The sequence below is a fragment of the Colius striatus genome, chromosome 5 (genome assembly GCF_028858725.1).
Source record: "Colius striatus isolate bColStr4 chromosome 5, bColStr4.1.hap1, whole genome shotgun sequence".
Classification (NCBI taxonomy): domain Eukaryota; kingdom Metazoa; phylum Chordata; class Aves; order Coliiformes; family Coliidae; genus Colius; species Colius striatus.
The window spans coordinates 20343705-20366152 of NC_084763.1; the positions used below are offsets into that span (position 1 = coordinate 20343705).

The following is a 22448-nucleotide window of genomic DNA, read 5'->3' on the forward strand; positions in this document are numbered from 1 at the left end:
CATAAAGCAGTTCCTATTCTTGACTGAATATTCAAGGTATTGTATTAATACGTAAACATATTTATGTAATAGTTGTATATATAATGATTGTATATGTGCTATGACCTTCACATTGGAGCCTTCATCTTTACATGGGTGTCTGTGTTGTATCACATTATAATGAAAAAATGATGACTTAGATGAAATTATTTTTTATTACATTTTTACAAGTAAGCAATTTCTAAAGGGCTGTTACAATAATATATATGCCCTGACCAGTATCACCTGTGACTAAATTCTAACCATTTTTAAGTTACAGAACACTGATATAAAAACAGTGAATTGGATATAATGATATTCTTTTTAATATGGAGACATGTTTTATTTTAAGGCCTGAAGACCACCTCATTTCAAAATAACTTCTGCATAAATTTGAACACTGATGTAATTAATCACATGTAATTGGACTGAATTTTCTCATTTAGTCATGCCAAACGCTCTTCTATTGTGTCTGGCCTGTCATGGAAGACCTGAAATGCCATCAAGCAGCTTTCTTTTCTATGTCACATATTTAGAAAGACAATATGAGCAGTCAGCACTCAAACTTGTGCCTGTGTAGGTTTTGCTTTGCCTACAGACATAAAACCATCTAAATTTTCTGTTTAGTTAATCATTTTAGACTAACTGGGTTAACCTTTTTCTGTCAGAATGACAGAGACAGAATTCTATCTAAAACTAACACAACCTCAGTCATAGCATAGTGCTGAGAAATACTGATAAACGAAGTTGCTACAAACTAACAATGAAATTCTCTGGAAGATTATCTCCTATGGCAAAAAGGAATTAATAAGGAAATGTGATATATGTTAAGAAATTACTAGTGACAAGAATCTTTAATATTTTGTCTGCTTAGTTAGTTGATTTTCAAGAAATTGTTCTCTTGCTCTATGACCACCAACAATTACTCAGAGAGGAGTGAATTCAATTATTAAAACTAGTATTTAATGACCTCTTTTTTACTTTGGCAGCATTTCATATTTCACAATTCACACCAGATTTCCATAGATTAAGGGATCTTTCATGTCATGAATACAAGGATAGAAGGAGTTGGGGTCTCAGTAGGCACTGAAGTTAGGCAGAAATTTGCCTGAGGTCTCAGACCTCCATAGGGTCAGCCCCTTAGTGGTAGGGAAGGATCACTGCAAGGTGTGAAGGCTGTAGAGACAACTCATAGTTTTACTACTTCTCTTTCAAAATATCTGCAAGGATGGTGACAGACTCTACAGGTTTTTCATGCATTCTAACTCCATATATCTCCAACTGGAGGATGACATTTCTGTGCCATACATACATGAGTATGTATGGCACTATACCTATATCTTGCAGAATTTAGGGCACCCCTAAAGGTTTGGCCTTTGTGCTGTGGCCTGAGCAGCAAACATGTGAGATGCTCCCTGATGCCCCTTCTCACCGTTCTGTTGAGACAACATCTGAGAGTCGATGAAGTGAAAATCTGAGAACAAACATGAGGAAATGGCTTATTAAATCATAAAGTCTAAAAACAGTGGAATGTGATGAACATCTCCCCTGCTTTTCAAACAATTGATAGCCATGGTTATCTTGAGGATTATAATAACAGTTGCCAAGTCTTGCCATGATAGTAAATATGATATACAAAGGCACTGTGTTCTCATCAAAGAATCATCCAGAAAACATTCCTACAGAATGCAAGAATGGAAGTAAACTTCTACTTTCTGTATTTGCCCTCAATCACCAGAGAGAGGAAAAGGTTGGCCTTTGACTCTATTCAGTGTAGTGGTCTTTACCCTATAGTAGTTAGCTACTAAAGTTGGGAAAAAGCAAATGAAGGGAGTAGATTGTACCATGCAAAAACCTTTAAGAAAGTATTAACTCTTGGAGCATTCAGGGAATTCTACTTGGCAATCAAAGTTAATTTTGAGATCAACATGGCTATATGTAATTTATTACTTGTGGCTCAGTGTTAGGACTTAATCTGTCAATAATTACCTCATTAAGGATTCACTACCAACAGAGGGACATGACAGTGTCTCTGGATATTCCTAGTCACCATATTAATGATCTTATTAAGGAAAATTTTAGAAGTATAACAGACAGGAGATGTGTGTTCATCGTTTTATACTACTATTTTTAAAACTGATGTTTTAACTGTAGAAATAATTGTTGGATAATACTTCCTTTTCAAGAATTCAGTTTGGAAAGCAAATCAGTCTTGCTAATGGGAAAGAAAAAAATCTAAATGTTTGTGTTTTAACATTTTTTCTTGAAGGAAAAAGATCAGACCTGGTTCATTCAATGAAAAACTCTTAATGTAAATTAAACCAACACAATTACACTGGTTATGTGTAAGGGATACTGAGATAGTAGTGTATTTAAATAGATTACCCACCAGTTATTAAAAAAAAAAAAAGATTAAAGAACGTGAAACTATTAACTGTCTGGTTTTAAAAGCTACTGCACTAGCATCAGATTGAGGAGTTTTAATGTAATAAATGGAGTGAAAAGGAAGATCATTGCAGGAAACGGAACTAAATGATAAAATCAAACATGGTACCTTACATGGGAGGCTTCCCGACTTTTCTGATATGTGTCTATCCTACCACCTATGCACTTTCCTTTCAAATTTAATGAAAATGAAAGTGAGTGAATTTGTTTACAAAAGATATCATTCTGGAAAAAAAATGGAAAGTGGATGGCTTAAAAACCTAAATCTCTTATGTGAAAAACCTGCAAAATTGAGAAACCTCTGCCAACTCTGGAGATGTGTGTTTGGGATTTTACAGAGTCGGTTTGTTTGTTGTAATTTTGCTTAGCAGATTCCTATTCTACTAAATCTACTAGGACTATCAGAAGAAAAGCCTTTGTGTTAGTATAAGTAAACCAACACAAACGTAACCCATCATGATTGTGACATCATCAGACATTAGACTCACATACTTTCAAAGCATTTTATGCATTTTGTCATTCTATTCCTAAAAAAGTGGTGTTGAAATCAAAGCTGAAGTTTAAGACAATTGTAACTCATAGTTGTTAGAACACTTGCTGTAAATTTTGCACTAGAATGTCCCGAGAGAAAGACAATGAAGATGTCTGACTGAGTAAAGAATGCTGATCATACTGACCATAAGAATAGCTCACATTACCCCAGTAATGATTTAAGAGCCTTGAAAAAATGAAGATTGAATTTATGCAACATAAGAGAGAACAAGTCATAGGAAATTGTATTTCAGTACAGTAGTAAAAATGAAGCTAACATAAGTAGAACTGTTTACAAAGTAAGGATAACTGAATTTAAAAAATGGTATCTATGTGTCTTTCATGATAACGTATGTACACTGTGACACTCAATCTTGTAATACATTTAATCAACATTTACAATTAAATTGTATTCCCTCCTTCAGTATTCAATGTGAAACTGAAAAAAACCCACCAAGGTATTTTAGCTCATTCAGTATTAGTCTTCAGATCAGGAAAAAAGATACCCCAACAAATCCCTCTTGAAAAAAGAACACTTAAAAAAGTAGGTTAGTACTTACCACAGTGACGTTGAAAGCATAAAGAAGATCAAAAGGAAGTGCAGCAATTAAATCAATGATAAACCAGGTAGTCACGTAGTGGATACAAATAGATCTTGCTTCAAATATAACTTGGCCAGACTTGCTGACATATGTAGTTCGGAAATTTAAAATAATATCTGCTTGACAAAGAATGAACAGAATCAGAGACAGAGATTTCTTGATTCCTGGGGATAATACCAGGAATCCACCACAACACTGATTACTTTTCTTATTCATGGCAAAAAACAGGTGAAGAATCTAATACAGATATAAATAAAATACAGAGGTAAGAGATCCACATACATAGACTTAAATCAATTGATGCACGAACTTGTTCTTTGCAAGGAGTAAAAAGAACATCTAAAAAAAGCTCATTGATTTTAAAGGGAGCATGAATTAAAAGAAAACAACAAAACCATCCATATTACTCTTCAAACAGTAAGAATACTGGTATTTTTCTTAATAAAAATGAAGGTACAATTTCTGTGCATAAAATGTATTTATGCTTCTTTTGAGATAAAAAAAATCATTAATCACTTTATTTAAAAGATATAATTGAAATATTCTTTTAGTTATAACTCTCCAACTCAGTGAACAAACATCATCCTCAAAGATAACCATTTGTTTATCAACAGAAAATTGCTGAACTCACTTGAACAGAAAGGTTTTTTGGTCTGTGGTGGAGATCAAAAAAGTGATTTGTATTGCTTGGCGGCTTGTGCATTTTGTATGTTCCTATCTAAGATTCCAGGATGAGTGTGTCTCAATATGAGATATACTTTTGACATGTCTTGCCAAAACACATTAACACTCAAAGAAGAGCTCAGGTCTTGACAATAGAGTCTCAAATATTTTCATGTACTACAAGACAAAGACTATAATCTGTCCTCAAGCTATGCACCCAGTTTCTACTAACACTAGCGAGAACTACTTGTATAGCTTTTACAATGTCAAAAAAGAGTGCAGTCAACCATTAAAGTTGGTATTTTACAGCAAGATAATTAGCCTGCTCTCTTGCAAGTTGTAACGTCTCATGTTGAAGACCATCTCATAAAAGAGAAAAGTGATTACAAGTGTCAGGAAGATATTTAGAGTGTGATTAACTTTTTTTTTTTTCCTCATTAAAAAATAACAACTGCAGTGTGATGGTCTTGGCAGCAGGAAAGCCAGTGGACTTTCTTTAATATCCAAGTTATGAGAGGCACCTTTCTAGATGCTAGCCCAGTGTGTAATAGACTTGTCAACTGTGTTATTTGCAATCTAGGTAGCCTATTATTAAGTGTTACAAGGAAGGAACTGTGCTCCCTGTTCCCTCTGCCTTTGTCTACAGCAGCATTGATTCCTTTCTGTCTGCTAGAAGCACCTTCATCTGCCTCTTCTGCACACTGCTCCTGAAGGAAAGAAGTAGCAACAGCTGCTGGGGGCTGGCTCTGCACCATACACAGCACAGAATGTGCAAATCTTTGTGAAGTATTTGCTGCCTAAACAGATTTTTCTTACAGCCTCTGGGGAAGGAGTAGCACAAATGCCACATGGAAGCACCTACAAGTGAAATTCAGCCTATTGCCCACCAGCACAATAAAGGCATAGGAAGACAATGTCTATCATGCAAATGGAAGCAAATACAGAATATTTTTAGTTTCAGTCTGTTCAAGGGATTTATTTTCTTTTTGGATGCAGATATTTATTTTCCTCATAGTTAGTTTCTTGTGTGTTATGTAAACCTGTTCCCATACAGCACACTTTCTGGAAACAAAGTCTTTAAAATTAAGTGTACTTCAACTTTTGCCTCTTAATAATTAAAACACAGTGAAGGCTAATGGTAACTTGGCTTTAATACAAATCAAGTTAGAATTCAAAAGGTGATAGTAGGAGAATTACTACTTAGAGTAGAAGATAGGTAATCTTCTATAAAATATTAAACGTTTACCTAAAATGTGGCAAGAAAAACAAACATTTAATTATTTTCATTGTCATATAGATATTTTTCATATATATATTTCTCACCGTAAATAAAGGATCATTCTGTTGCATATTTTTACCATTTTATAACAAATGAATGATAATAGCTCTAGTTCTAAAACATTTTTGTATTTTGTATAATGTCAGCTTCTTCGATGTTGATAGTAAAATTCACTTTCCAGCTATATTTCATCCTGTCTTTAATTTTTATGACTGTTCTACTTTGGCAGTAAAACAAGCACAAATAAAGAATGCATGCTTTTTTTTGCAAATACAACTTATGCCCACAAAAAGAGAGGCACTTACTGAAAAATATAATCTATTCATATTATATAGGATACTATATTCAGCCTCATAGGTGGCTTCAGTTTTGGATGTGTACCAGTTGTTCTATAAGCTTAGTAATAAAAATAACTAATAAATTCTAAAAAATAATAACTGCCTAACATGGGATTAGACCTTTGGTGGCAATTTGGGATAAATTAGTGTAGTTGTCTATTTTGGTGAGAGAAAGAAGTGACTAAAACACATTTGTGACTAAAAATCAGTTAGTGTTTAGATCTGGGAAATATAATCCTATACACTGGTACTGAGAAAATACGTGCACTTGAAAATGTAAAAGAAACTTGTTTGAAAACTTCAACTGCTTTATCAACATTTATGTTTGGAACAAATTTTAAGCATTAATTAACATCCAGGATATTACACAGGAAAGGAAAAACAGTAAGTCTTCCTAGTTAAAAAAATCCAAAACAGACAAATAACCTCACAAAACTGTAAGATATAAAAGCAGAAAATATAACTGAAATGCAGAAAAAATCAGTGACTATCAGAATTGCAAGTGTGAAAGTAAGAACAAAATGTAATTGAGTTTAAATGACTAACAAAACTTAAGAAGTGTCTAGAATACTATAGCCCACTTGTATCATTTTTACAAAGAAGAAAACTAAACCTCTAGTTTTGGAATGAAGCAGGATTTAGTACCCTAAATGATGCCACTGATTGTACAGAAGTTTATCATCTAACAAAGGAGAAATTAAACACTTCAACAAAATTTTTGAAGACAAGGTTCCACCTAATATTCTAAGTGGAACTTGCTGAGAGCTACTTGCAGAACCATCAGACTTCTAATAAAATTTCATAAAAATGGAAGAATACTACATAAAGTGAATTTGACATGATAATTTCAATAACTGGGGGAAGAGGGAACCACTAGAAGTGATGATCCAGAAGACAACAGATTTGATAATCAAAAGAAGAGCAAATAATTCTGGCATATATGTTAAACGTTTAGTAATTACAATACATGTTAAAGTATAACTAATGCCACAGGTTCATGGAGGGAATGAAACCAACAGAGTCTTTTGCTAAGAAAATGATATCTTTTTTCATAGTTTAGAACTAGTTGAAACTAGCTGATACATTCGATCAACTAGTAGATCAGGTAGAATACTTAGATGGGCTCAAGTTACTTCAACCAGTATCATAATAATTTGAGGGTTTAAATCAACCAGAATGAAGCATATAAAATAAAAGCTAACCTTTCTTTCTCCTCAGTTTGTAAATGTTAATATAGGTTTTTAATAAACCTGTTTGTAGAGGATTCATCTTCGCTGATTAAGTTCAAAGTGATACAGTAGTTTTTTACAAACAAGATGGATGACTGTGGCCAATCCAGATCCAACATAAAATAGCACAAATGTCTCCACATGATAGGTGAAACACATCTAACATCCAAGAAGGAAAAAAAGATCTCTATAGGAGAGATACTATCTTGGAAAACAATGATACCAAAAGAAATTTGTATTAGCTAAGTGTCAGTGTAGGCTTTGAACAAAGCTGTGCAAAACTATCACACCTGTGAATAAAAAAACCAGTTCATGTCTTTGAGGAACAATTACAGCCATATAACTCTAGCAACTACACCTCAAGACAATGGAAATAAAGAAAAAAACCTACATGGACCTCAGTTTACATGATGTTATAAATTCTACTTTCTCGGTTTACTCAGCTCCAGAATTGTAACAGGAAAACTACCTCTTGCTTCTTTTCATCTACTGGCCGACTACTTAGGCAAAATAGCCTACACAGGGCAGATATTGACTTTAGGTAAATTAATTCTGGAAATTAAATTTGACTTAGGAAATAAAGTGGTGACATTGCATAATTTGGATTCATATTAAATACTCTTATACTGTACAATACAATGTCATATTAAAGATATCTAAGTTAGGTTCAAGCATACAATGCACACATGTGGATTCATGTGACCTATGTACATGAAATGATTATATACATGTCAATGTGCTAGGAAGAAGAAAAGAAGGTTTGCCTGTTATGCTCATCCTTTGCATTACTGATGTATTGTTTTTTCATTCATTTCATAGCTGTAGTGAGAAAAAATGTTCTTTGGCCAGGCTACAATAATGCTGGGTAAAGTAAGATTGTATCTTCAGGCCTGTCAGCCATTAAACAGAAGAAACGAGGAAGGAATTTTCTTCCCCCTCTGATACATTACTGTGGGCAAAGGGAAGAGGCAGAGAGAGACTCAGCACAAAGGATCATATTGGATCATTCCTTTGAGGTATCAGGAAAAACTTCTTTAGGATGCATTTTGATTGAAAGCCCAATTCTCATGCAAAATCTGAGTTTGGAAAATAATTATTTTCCAGGTTTTGCTGGTAGAATCATTTGATGCTATCTTCTGCAATTTAAATTCAGACTGTCTGGTATGATCATTTGACATACACTAGTTACCCTATACACTGCTAGTAGTGGATTTATGGTATTTCTGATCAGTTGATCTCTGCCAGTCCCTTCGCTTTACCCATTAGAGATGAGTCTCTTAAATTAATAAAATCTTTTGGGGAGTTCTCATAGTTTTGAAACAGTGTTGATCCTCCAGATTTTTCAAGATGGAGTGCAAAGCCTTAACACAGTGATCTAAGCACATATCTGAGGCTATCTGGTTCCATGGACAGAGGTCCTACAGGTCATAATTGGTTCACTTTTTAAGAACTACTGTTTTTGTTCAAGAAAATCCTCTGGTTGAACAGAATATGTAGGTAAAATTGGCGGTATGAAAATTTTACATTAGATCACCAAGCAGTATCAGATGGCCTTGTATTCTTAAAGCCATAAAAATATCCTGATATTTTCAGTAACACATTTTAAATATTAAATTAGCGTGGTTTCATATGGTTTATAATGAGCAAAGTGGTCAGTTCAGCTCCATAGTGCAGAGTAAAGTCAGCTTGTTACTACACAGAGATCAGTATGGTAGCATCAGCCACTTAGAAAGCTACTTGATGAATATTTACTTGATATAGGCCAGAAAGAAAGACAGTATATTTACATCACTAGTAGTTGGAAACTTCTCATTCTCATTTGTCTCACAAACCTCCAATGTAGTTACCAAAGTTAGAAAAAGGGATTTACTTATTGTACATTAGCATTTGTGAAACTACTAAAGCTTTAACAGAAAAGAAGAGAAATATTTGCTTTAAATTCTCCTAAGCCATCCAGCACACCAAAGACTTGTAAATATGCATGTGGAATTCACCATTCAAAATTGAAAAGATTAGAGATTTTTTTGCATAGCACCCCTTCCTGTCCTCTTATCATAGCAATTTAGGACAACAGCCCCAGATAGCATTTGCATAGATGAAAAATTGAATAAGAAATAAGAAGTGCCTCTTCCTGCATCCAACTCATTAGATAAATATCCAGAGAGAAGTAGGTGAGTATGATCTGTCTGGGTGTTTTTTTGACAGCTTTCTGAGCTATACTTGGATGTAAACAGTTTCTTCATCTGGGTAACCTTATTTACAACGTAACTGCTGTGCTTATGTGCTTACTGAGAAAGCTGAAAAAGAAAATAAATCAACCCAAACCAAAACTCTTGAGGCAAAAAACTTCTAAAAGCACAACAAAATCATTAACACAAATTTAGAAATGATCATTTCTCCTGAGAGATTTATATTAGTTTTAGGAATTACATGTTCCACAGGCTTTTGGGTATTGCTGTTTAAAAAGTGGAAGATTTGGGTTTTCTTTTCTTTTTTCTTATCATTAAGAGTGAATAATTAGAATAGTAAGCAAACTGAGGCAACAAAGACTAGTTAAAGATAAAAAACCTGTACAATAAATACAATATTAGGATGGTAGGGGTTGGAAAGAGACCTCTAGAGATCCTCTACTCTAATCCCCCTGGCTAAAAGCTCATCTGTTCTGAAAGTATCTATGGATTATTCAATAAGTTAGAAATTGTCTGTGAATCTTACTGTGCACCAGCTTCTACCCATCAATGAAACTAGCTTATCAAGAACAATTTGAAATTCAACACAACCATCAATATTGTAAAGCTTTGGAGATTGCAGACAACTCCACAGCATCAAAAGTAATGGTTCAGTGCTGAACTTGTGTTTCAAATGCCTTGAGATGAGGTGGGCTTTAACAATTTCCTACTAAAATTGTTGCATGAAGTGGAACAATTTTATAGATTACAGCTTTAAACCAGTGAAGAGGGAAATTTATCTGGGAGGACTGGCTGATTCCCCAGAAGGCTGTGCTGCCATTCAGCGGGATCTCAACTGGCTGTAGAGTTGGGCAGAGAGGAACCTCATGAGGTTCAACAAGGACAAGTGCAGAGTCCTGCATCTGGGAAGGAATAACCCCATGCACCAGTACAGGCTGGTTGTTGAACTGCTGAAGAGCAGCTCTGCAGAGAGAGACCTGAGAGTCCTGACTGATAATAAACTAACCATGAGCTAGCAATGTGCCCTCGTGGCCAAGAAGGTCAATGGCATCCTGGAATTCTACAACTAATTACTGAGTTGATTGTTAAAGCATGTATAATGTGACTTCAAAACTTTGGACAATTAGTGGGCCACAGCTTTCAAGAAGATATATGATTGAACATGTTATCTTTAAGTATATTCTAACAACAAGCTTAAGCCTGTGCAAAACTCACATTTAAAGCTCAGTTTGATACGTTTGTTTCAGACTGGGGCAAGAACTACAATGTCTTTTCTGTTTCAGCAGTTCTCATAACACAAACAGTGAAAAAATAGTTAATAATAAGTGTGATTACTGCAGAACCTACCCCTCCTCCCCCAAGTTACCTCATTGCAAATATTTTCTGTGTAAGCTAGAAATACATCATTTAAAATTATCTTGCAAGCTACACAGATCATGCCACATGCTCAGGAAAGCAAAACAGCGTAAGTAAATAATGTCTCTGACATGAGAAATGTGATTAAAAAGTTACTTAAACCTAAAGCAGAAGAGCAGGATATCAAACTGGTTGACTCACCACAATCTCTCTTGAAACACAGCACAGATATCTCTAAGATAGCATTTTTATAATTTATGTAGAGGAAGATATGGGTGAAGACTTTCCATTCTTATCTTCATTAGGAAAACAGCTTTTTATTTCAAGTTAGATAAGTTAACTTCAGTTAAAATTAGTCAGCAAAAGTCAGAGTCAAGTGAATTAAAGCTGAAGAAAAAGTCTACACTATACTATCGACTTTAAGAAAGGCCTTAAAGTTATTGTCATGGTTTGACATGAAGCTGTTTCTGGTAACGGGGAAGAGGCTGAAGACCCACTTCTGAGGCCTAGCCAATTACATGTCTCCATGATCACTTTTTAAGAAGTCAGAAGAGGAGGGTTCTTCCTATTCCTTTTTGTTGTATCTTTCCTTCATTTCCCATTGGTGATCTCGCAAGGAGTGGGAAGAGTGAGAGAAACAACCATGCAGAACCCAAGGTCAGTGAGGAAAGAGAGGAGGAGGTTTGCTGGAACAGAGACTCCCCTGCATCCTGTGGAGATGACTGGTGAAGCTGAGATTTGTTCGCACTTCGTTAAAGATCCTGCATCAGCGGCAGTGACTCTGCCCAGAGGAGGCCATGTCCTGTGTGAGGGACCCCGTATTTGCAGAAGCCACAGCTACTGGGAAGAACCCACACCAGAGAAGTTTGTTAAGGACTGTGTCCTGGGGGAGGGACCCTGTATCAGGGCAGGGGAAGAATGCCAGGAGTCGTCCTCATCTGAGAAGACAGAAGAGGCAGAGCCCATCTGTGAGAGACTGACCACATCCCCCATTCCCTGCCCCCCTGAGCCATTGAGAAGGTAGGAGGTAGAGATATCAGGAGCAGTGAGCTGGGCCTGGGAAGAAAGGAGGGATAGGGGAGGGAGATCTTAAAGTGCTGGTTGTAATTTTCTCATCATCCTGCTCTGTTTTTGCTTTTTGTTCTGTTCTGTTTCTTGTAGGTAGTAGAATAAACTTTCCTTACTTTCCTCTCTAAGTCGAATACTGGAGTCTGTTTTGTCTGGAATCACAGATGGCAGTGAGTCCTCCCTGCCCTTTTCCCAATCCACAATACCCTTAGTTATCTTTTTCCTCTGCCGTCCTAATAAGGGTGGGGGTGGATGGGGGCACCGAGCAAGAGACTGTGGTGGTGCTTCATTGCTGGCTGGGCAAAATCATGACAGTCACATATAAACTACAAGGTGCCTTTTTTTTTTTCCTACAGATTTTTACTGTGTTTTAGCATAGTTCCACTTATTTTGTAAACAAATACCTATGTATTTTAAGCCACTGCTGAGCTGCGTTGCATGCTTGCACTCACTAGCTGCTGCATAGATGAGCCTCTGATTTTAGAAGCAAACCATGTCAGTCTGCAAAGCATCAAGTACTTTAGCTTTTGTCAAATACAAAGGTGAACTTGGTCTGATGGTACTCAATAGGGAGAAGTCAAGGTCTCAACTTTCAAAATGCTTGGAACAAGCAATTGAATCATCTATGCATCCGTGTGCTACCTGCCATACTCCACCAGATTTAAATAGAGCTTTTTTTTCCCCCCCCCAGTTATTTAATCTCTAATTTCCATACTCCATTACTGCTCTGATTAATCTTCCTGGGCAAGTCTCTTACCTCCCTGTTCCCTTACTTTATCTTTTACATGCCTACTGCTTTCACCCCAGGTCCTCCAACACTGCTCTGTTATCGTGTGTGAACAAGACCTTCTGCTCTGCACACCCTCTGACCACATGTACCTGTTGATGCAATTCCTTTCTACTTTCGCAGTTCTGTTCCTTCTCTCCAGCTCACAGGCTGATCACCTCCTCCTACCAACTCCACATAAGGCAAACTAGAAGCCCTGGATCCCTAAGATGCATGCAAAGAAAACAGATAGTGATTGACAAATCTAATTAAAACAATTGGTACAATCTACCTCAAACTTAAACTTTGACTCTGTCCTATCTTCTGGTTGAATCTCATGGCTAACTCATTCAATCTGCATGACTTCTCACAGTTATTTCAGAAGAAATAACTTCTCTCAGTTATTTGCACAACTGATAAGATATGGGCACACAGTACCTATATTGTTGGGTTTTTTTAAAATAAATTCTAAAAAATGTGATATCTCTAAAACTTATACAAAGTTGCACTAAAAGATTAAAAATAGTGAATTTGTATAAAATCAGATCTCATTTTTTTTCAGCTATGAAAGTGTCTACATTAAAAAGTATTATCTATATGCAGTTGCATTTCCTATTTTAATATTTTGTTCCAATTAAACTCCCACACAATATCTACAAGAGCAAACATCAGAAGGCTTTGACCAACATTACCCTTATGTCTTCTAAGTTTGCTATTATCATGACTACATGCTACTGTGATATTTTCATTCTAAATTCTGAAACCGGTACTGTGATCTAGCTGAAAAGCTCACACTTACTCCTTTCCTTATTTTATTTGAGTGTTCTAACGGCTTTTACTCACCTATTTGTGATAATTTTCTTTTTCACATGCTTCCAGTGTGAAAATCCGTGCCCTAGCAATGCTAGGTTCCTATGAAAAGACAACTTATTTCATAATTGGGAATAAATGAGCTGGGAACTTTAAGCAGGTCTGTAGGATTTTGGAACTGTTTGGTGACCTCTCTTGAATTAAAACTCTGTAGGACACACCATATCCTTACCAAGCCATCCTTTTCAAGGTGTCTATCATGATGACCTTCACACAGAGACACACCAAGTGAATGGTATGAAAACACCAACTTAAACTGGTGTTCAACAAAGGGAAAAAAACCCTGCATTACAATAACAGAGGTTCCACTTAGTGTATTATGCAAATTGCAACCCTAAACAGTATAAAAAGAGTGCAAGTTATAAACTAATATTCACCAAGCTATCCTATTAATTCCTAAGATATTTTCCAGAATAATACCATTTCCAGTTTTGAAAGCAGAATACATGTTTTGCATAATCTCAATTTCTAATCCCTGTGGAAAAAAAAAATGAAAAAAGTTATAATTTAGAGGTTAAATTTTATCTGGTGGCCAGATGAACCTCTTTGCCACAATTAGGATTATTTTACCTGAAGTAGTTGATTTTCCTATGCCCACATTTTCTTTTCTCTCTAGGCTTGATTTTTTGTTTTTTTTTGAATAAATCCTGCTGGGATTAGACATTAGACATTAGACAGCAGAATAACAATTTAGTGTTAATGAGATAATTCAATAACTGCCCATGGCACACTTTTAGGTTGCAGAAAATGCTAGGTAATATAATTCAGTTTACCTCTCTTTTACTGTGAACTAAACAAAGTTGAAAAATCTGACAGCTTTAGGGCAAGTAGTATACATATAAGCAATAATGAAGGAACTGAGTGATGCATGATTTTTTTTATTAGACTACAGTAATTCAATCCTGTGCTTGAGACCTAGATAATATAGGTATATTAATCCCATTGATTTTCAGAGCAGACAGTTTTCTACACCACCTCCCTTTTCTAGATGGTATGACTGTCTCTTCTGTTTTTTCTTTTCTTTTTTTCCCCTCATCTTCCTTTATATTACCTTACATTGACTGTCTTTATATAGCAATACTTTCCTCCAAGTTCAGGCTCTTTGATCCATCTGATTATTTGAGACAATATTATTTAATTATATATAGATAACAGCATTAGAATCTGGACAGAGAGCTTTTAGGAAACATTCCAGGAAATATTAGTAATATGTTGCTTGAAGAACAATTTATCTTCCCTATATAAAACTCATTTTTTTTCTACTCCACTGCTACTATAATCCTAGATGTTCCTAATCAATCTAGGAACAATTTATTCATATACAAGCATGATTTCTGAACTCAGCATATCATCTCAAAATGTCTATTACCATACTTAGCTTAATGATTTTCTTTTAGACGCTGACATGGTAAAGTCATATTCTTTTTTTTGTTTGTTTTACAATATCACCAGAGCTTAAACAAACAAACAAACAAAAATCTTAAGTGCTCAGAGGCCTGTCACTCCAAAGTTACAAGTTTCACTGTGAAATAGGAAGTAGGAAAGAAAAATAATCTTTCTGAAAAGATTAATTTAGGACAGCTGATAAGTGGAATAGGGACTATATTTGCCAGAAGCTCACATGAGAATAAAGAACTTCAATTTCATAATTTAAGTGAGAATCTTTAGAAAATTTATTACTGCTTTTCAACATAAACACTTTATACTGTTTATTCACATGACAATATATAGTCGATTAACATTTTACTATCACCTTCCCTTTCTAATGTTAGCTGTATCAACAGTGTCACTCTATCCAATTTCAAATTTTGTTCACAATCATCCACAGACAAGATCATTTGATGCTCAGATATAAATTCCAAAAGATAAATTCCCTTGGTATCTACCTGAATTTTAATATATTAAGGTCCAAAAGCACACTTTCTAAAACATGGTTCAAAACACTGCCATTTTCTTTGAAAATTCACAAGTCTTTCGATGTGATGTAAACTAAACACAGGAATTTTACGTGACCTATTCACTTGCAAAGCTATGAAATGATAGCCATGATAATGTGAGAAAAATCCCAAACCTTCTAATTTAAAGCAAACTAATAAAATCTACAGCATTTAATACTATATAATCTGATTCCAACTAATCCTGGTTAACATATATCATTTTCAATGCACACTTGAATGACTGTTTTAGTCATGATTGATAATATGAATTTCTACTGGGTTTGTACCATATTTTTAAATCTCTACATATTAAATATCTGAGACTCAAAGGCGTTATATGATTTAAGATCATTTTGGAAAGATTTTTAATAATTTTGAATAATTTACAAGTGTGATAGACACTAATGATCCAACAAGTATCTTTAATCTCAGTATCATGCAACAGAAATCACAGTTTTAGGGCTTCTAAACATCCTGCTTTTAAAAACTGTAGGCACTGATATAATACTTTCTTCAATGGTATTTAATCAGAGAGAGATAGGCATATAAAGAGAAACAATCTTAGTAACCATAATTAATTTTTTCTCTAGAAATGCAAGCAATTGATCAAGTCTTCAGATGAGTGAATGTGTGGAAAGAGTGGGGGAAAGATATATGTTTTTTTATACAGGTAGGCAAAGTAATATATTGCAGAAAATCCCTTAAAATCACTGTTGCCAGTGTGTTTACAAAGAGTATAATTTTATAGCTATAATTAGTAACCAGTGTTCTCTCACTAGCAAATGGATGATCCACAAATAAAAACAAAAATTAAAAGTTAAAGGTCACCTTTTTTCATAGGTCTTGTCTCTATAGTTGTTCATGACCATCTTAGGAGATGAAATACTTTTATCTTATCCAGCAAATAATGTCCTGAAATAATTGTCCTGAAAGCCTATACATATTTTCTCTGAACCATCGCATTGATCTCAATTCTCATTGAAGACATCCTACTCAAATGATCCTGTGAGTGACTCTGGGCATTTAGCAATGAAGAACTGATAATTCTTCTGGTAATGTTACTTTCACCAATTGAGGTGTTCAATAATGTCTTGAAAAGAAAAAAAAATAAAAGAACAGAAACACTATCTGAAAACTAAAATGAAACAGCTGCAGAAAGAATAGTTATGGATAGTTATGGAAGATTAAAAGTTTTGCAATCAGGGATATTGCTAATAAAATGAAATGAAATTACAGATAAATTCTCCCAGCTTTTCCTCCAAAAGAGAGAAAACTTTAAAAATATTGTTGAAAAGTACTCACAATCCATTTTGCTTATCAGAAATACTGAGACTTTAGCTGACCAGACATACCTATCTACAAATGAAGGAACCAACTACTTCCCATGTAAATTTAGGGACATCAACTTTGAAATAAACACTGCAATAAAGCAGATAGTATCACTCACCAGATTTGCAACATATTTTAATGTTTACACTTAAATACATTAAGGTTAATGAGCTTTTCTCTCCAACTCTTCATGATTTTCAGATACACAAACTCGTTGAAAAACCTAGTTATACAGTATTGTTTGTAGGAGAAGGACAAAGATTTATTTAAAAGTGAATGTTAGAGAAAGCTTGCACAGATTTCTGAGGAAAAGAGATCTGAAAATACACTCAAACATCGTATAACACAAGTTGTTAAAGCACTAGCATATATAGGAAACATCAAACGAAAATTAATTTTAACTTAATTGGAGAAGCTTAATGATGTCCCTTCTCCAATCTCTTCCCCAAAGACGTCACAAACTGGGTTATTGTTTATCTTCTATTTACAGCAGTTAAACCTCTAGCTAGGTGTGCTCTTTCCTCAGAAATAATTTAATTCAGATCCATACCCTTAGTTATAAGCATCCCCAAGTGAAGAAAACATGTATTTTTATCATGCTTAAGCGTATGCTAATTCCCAAAATGAATAAGTCTAAAACCTTTTTTTACCCACTAGATTATTTTTAAACTCTTCTGCTTAAAGGAAACTCTTAGTCTCTACTTTATTACATTCCTTGAACAGATGTACCGACATTTCCCCTTTTTATTGTCCTATCTTCACTCCCTTTGATAGCACAGTTAAAAATTAGGACCTTGTGAAGTCTAAATGAGGCTTTCTGCAAGTTTTGTGCAGAAAAGTATTATTCTATATTCTGAGAAATCTGAATAAAATCAAAGTAGATATACACTATTTCTCCAATCCACAATTACACGGTTGAGATACCTCAATCTGTGATTACAGAGCTGTAATGTAGCTGAAAGTTTCATCTCAGGATCTCCACACTGACTTTTTGAAGCAGCACCATAAAAGGAATTTTACTTTACTCATTGACCTTTCTCAAAGCACATAGGTTGTCCATCAAAAATGTGCTTGTTAGAGGCACAGTGCAACAATACCCTGAAACTTATGCTTAAATTATGTATGTTGATAATCTTATTACTTTTAATATAGTTACACATGTTCTGAGACATATTCATTCAACATTTTAACAGATGAGGGATCACTGAGAGGTGACTATAAACACACTATTTTCTTTATTTTCTTTAAATGCAGTATGAGAATGTCTTGAAAACATTCCATAAATCTTTCTCCAGAACCACAAATTTAAAAACAGGTGATAACTTCCAAATGATAAATTCCAAAATAATTGTTTTTGGGGAAGATGAAACCATTATTGAAACTGTAGGGGAAGCATACTGGTACACCAAAATACACTGTTTGTGATTACCAGCAACATAACTATGCAAAGAAGTCTTTTCTAGTATTTTAAACACTTTTCTTGCAATGCATTTAAGTAAAATCACAGTTTTATTTCTTGAGCGATAGGCCTAAAAGTCTAGCCAAAAAATATGAATGAAAATCTCCAGAAAATCTTCTTTTATTTTTCTTATCCAGTTACTATTGATCATAGAGATAACATTGCTTTTGACTTACTAACATAAGGAATCCATATTTCCAGCAAAGGATTCAAACAGAAAAGTAGCACTAAGCAGTACACCGTCTCTCTTGCTTTAAATGAGTACTACAGCACATAAATCAGTTAGATTTGTGTTTAGATTCTAATAAACATTGTGTTTATATTCTAATATTCATAACAAAGACCGATTATCTACACTGGTGTGGGGTGCAGGATGCAACTATTAACAAAATATCTATTGTTTATAAAGATGTCCAGGTAGATCAAATGGAATTATTTCATTTTATATTCTTCAAAATAGAACATGAAGTCAGTTTTGACTGACTGCAGTCATATCTTTACACTTGTACACAAAAAAAACCCAGATGAATCCTCAATAATCTGCACTGCAGATTAGCATGAAAGATTCCACCGAGATCTAATAGTGAGCATGAAAGCGGAAATTAGACCTTAAACCTAATGACAAATCAATGTCAAAGGTGGAAATACAAATATTTACCCATTGTAACATCTGATTCTTCCTAAAGTAAGGCTTTCAGAGAATTAGAATAAACTTTTCAAACTTTTCTTAAGAAAAACTTCTGTTAAACTAAAAGCATTCTGAGTTGTTTAGTGTTTAAAATTTCACTTTAGTTCTGCTAGGGAAGATAACAGTGTTTTTAAATGCATGAGACAAGCTACATTTTTTCCGGGAAAAAAAAAAGATTAAGAAAAGTTAGGTAGAAAAGAAGTAGCAAATCTAAGGATTTTATTTTCTTTCTCTCTTAGAACCCATCCTAAGCCTTTCCATATTCAGGACATACTCAGCTATTTAAACTAATAGCTTCTCCACTGGTGTATTATCAACACATGGTCAGTGTGACAGCACTGAGTGGTATTATATCAACGAGAACTTGGGATAATATCTGTGTGAATAGTCAGAAATACTTTTCTATATTCACAAAGAATCTGAATAAAGATAATACAAAAATTAAATTGCTTTGCTACAAGACTACTATGAGATATATTTCTTTGCCTTCTTTTAAATTCTTTAAAGGTATAAGAATTAAAGGGCTCACTGAAATAAAAAGTTTAGAAACTGGACCAGGTTACACACTGCAACGTCTTAAATTCTATCCCAGTTGTCAGTATAGCATATTGATATTGTACATTTGCATTATTTCAGTAACAGTTGTAATCTCATGTCATTACTTTAAAAAATCTACTGATTTTTCAACTTGTGGTCCATGGGTCTTTTAAGTGTTTGTGAAAATTGGTAAAAAAAAAAAAAAGTATATTATGAACAACACTATAGCAATTTCAGGGCACGTCCCTATATTGGAAAGGTTTTAGACATCCACAGGGTAAAACAATGGTTTTCAACTTTCCTTCAGCTCAAAGATCTCTTTTGAGTAACAACGGAGCTACCTGAATTAATGTAAAACCTAAAACTAAACAGCTAAAATGGATTTTCTCTAAAATCATGATAGCAATTATTTCTTTTTCCATATTATACATGCTATGAAAAAAACTTAAATGTCAAAAAAAGAGATCCCAAACAAAGCCAGAACATATCTTACCAATGATAAAAAGAATTTCCACTGCAATGTCACTGACAGTTGTGCTTCGAGTTGTAGACAGCTCATCATGGCCAATAAAGCAAACATTGTAAGGTACAGTCACAGCAACATAAAACGTTGCCAATAAAATAAGCCAGTCCCAGCCAGCTTTAAAAGTGCTAAAATGCAACAATATGAATTTGGATTTTTTTGCATCTGAAACTTTGTACTCTGGAAATGCTGGTTTGTCTACAAAAACATTCTGAAAAAGAGAGGAAAAAAAATGAATAAGACACAACAATAATTTGATCATACAGATGTTTTTCCTCAAATGCAGCCATTAGAGGTTTTCTTTTAAAAGCATAAAGTATGACACATTCATATGCAGGCAAGAGCTACTTTTTTTTTTTTTCTAATGCAGTCCTTGTTTTTATTTAGACATGATTCTGTTGATGGAATAACTTTTGTGAATGTTGGGACAGGAAAAAGATTAATAAGGAACAGATTAAATAAAATGAAGAGAAGACTGAATCTGGCCAGCTATTTTGTCCTCTGTAGGTGAATTCTGATTGAAGAGCAATGTTTTTCTACTGGACAGATAGGGTAAAGCTTTGTATACATGAGGATGTAGTACTGCAAATTGGAATGAAAAGAATAGATACTGAAAACAAAACATCTTTCCTATACGTATTCATGTACAGCACTTCTGGTTTTGTTTCACCTGAGGGAATCTAGTTCATATGCCTGAGACTGCTATGAACAATTAGAAGGCAAAAAAATTTATATTCTTTACAATTGCATTCCTGATCCAAACCAAAATACTTAAGTAGATCCACCATATCACAGCTCTAGAATTACCTTCTGTTAGGCTATGCCTAACTTTGCCTTGTGTCTCTAGTCTTTGTCATCTAATCAGTAAGGTTCTTTTCGACAAGGAAGTCAGGTCTAAGTAGTTCTTAGCTTTCATCTTTCAGTGTTTTAACAAACACACCTATCCTCCTGAAAAGCTACATGTGGCACGTGAACTGTCTTGTATTATTTACTAACACAATTCTTGGTCACTGTTATTATGCTGCAGGTTAACGTTATACCAGTAAAGAATAGCCTCAGAAAATGTTGTGTGTACAATACTTTGTAATTAGAAAGCTAAAATTACTTCTAATTTTGAAGTTATCTGCTATAACTATAAAAATACAATAACTGTGTGACCACAGACTTAATTACATTTTCCTTGGCTTTTACAGCATTTCTCTTTATGTGTTTCTTCAAAATACTGATGTCCTTGCTTTCTATTCATGAATCTTAGGAGCTGAATTCTCACTGTTGCCTGTCCATTAATCACAGATAAGAAAATGTTCCTCTTACAACTTCAAACTCAGAGCTCTAAAAATCTGTGCACTACAGGTAGTAAATTAGTTTGACAACAAATGTCTCAAATCAGTAAAATATTATGTGCATGTGGATTTTGATAGTATAGGAAAGTCACATTCTCCAAAAATATTAATGTGCTCTGAAAATATCACTGGAAGACCAGGTCATATTTTGCAGATTTTTTCTCCACTTCTACAACATTTAACATCTTTAAACAATTTTAACTTTTAAACCTTTTTTTAATATTTAACATTTTTTGTATTTGACATTTACGTTCAATGGAAGTGTCCCGTGAGGCATATATCAGCAGTGCATTTTCATGTCCTTAATCTATACCAAGTTTTTTCTGCTTTTCATTTCTAATGTAATAATACCTAGGAGTATCTATCTGCTAATTAGTTTTGGTAACCAATAAAAGGAACATGCCCAGTGGCAGGTTAGCTTTTCATAGTGTTCATGATCTAAGAATGAAAGGACGTCTTGTGTCACTGTCAAAGATTTTAGTGCCTTTTATGTTCATGACATACAAATAAGAAACTACTGTTAAGAAAGGTTTCTTTTTGTCACCTCTGCTTCTAATAACTGTAGACTCTCACTGTTAGAACAGGCTCTCATTATATTTTAGCAAATTTTTATATGTAGTTACCAATTTCATGTTCATCTCTTGTTTGACTCTCCATTGACTTTTCTCCTGAAACCATATATTTAGAAAATTCTTTCTGCAGCTATATTTTTGGCTTTGTCAATTGTTTGATTTATTTTTGTAACATTCACAGGGTGAATGGGGAACACAGAAGTAAATTAAAAAAAGAAACTTAAATTAGGAAATTAAAAGATGAATTTACTCAGTACAAAGTTGGAGATGTATACATGAAAGGTTACCTAAATGAAGTGTGACCTTCTGGAGCTTACACAGCACAGAAATTTTCAGCTAGGGCAATACCTTGAGTTTCATCATTATATTTTTGGAAAACAGTAATTATTGCAATGAAATAATTGGGATGGTAAGGGAAATTGGAACCTAAAATTAAAGTCTGAGAAATTCCATAATGTGGCTTTCATTGGGTTAAATAAATGTCTATTTACAGTATGGCTAAATGCATTGTCTTACTATACTAAATGTACCAGATACCACAGTAGGCAGAACCGAACTTAAGTGAACTGTACTTCTTTTGTTACCATAAAATTATGTCTAGGACATTTCTCAGATACTCACTGACCTTTTACAGACCTTTTTTTGGGTTTTTTTTTGTTTTTTTTAAAAAAGGTAATACTAAGAGTATGTTATTTTTTAAAAGAAG

At 34.2% G+C, this 22448-nt stretch overlaps 1 protein-coding gene across 1 annotated transcript in view; it reads right to left on the reverse strand.

Moving 5' to 3' along the window:
* KCNH8 (potassium voltage-gated channel subfamily H member 8) overlaps positions 1–22448 on the reverse strand; it is a 185671-nt gene that overhangs the window by 75250 nt on the left and 87973 nt on the right. The window contains exons 5-6 of the mRNA XM_061996509.1: positions 19798–20038; positions 3555–3712 (exon numbers count right to left, since the gene is read on the reverse strand). Of these exons, the coding sequence (XP_061852493.1) occupies positions 3555–3712; positions 19798–20038 (399 nt within the window). The remainder of the gene's footprint in view (positions 1–3554; positions 3713–19797; positions 20039–22448) is intronic.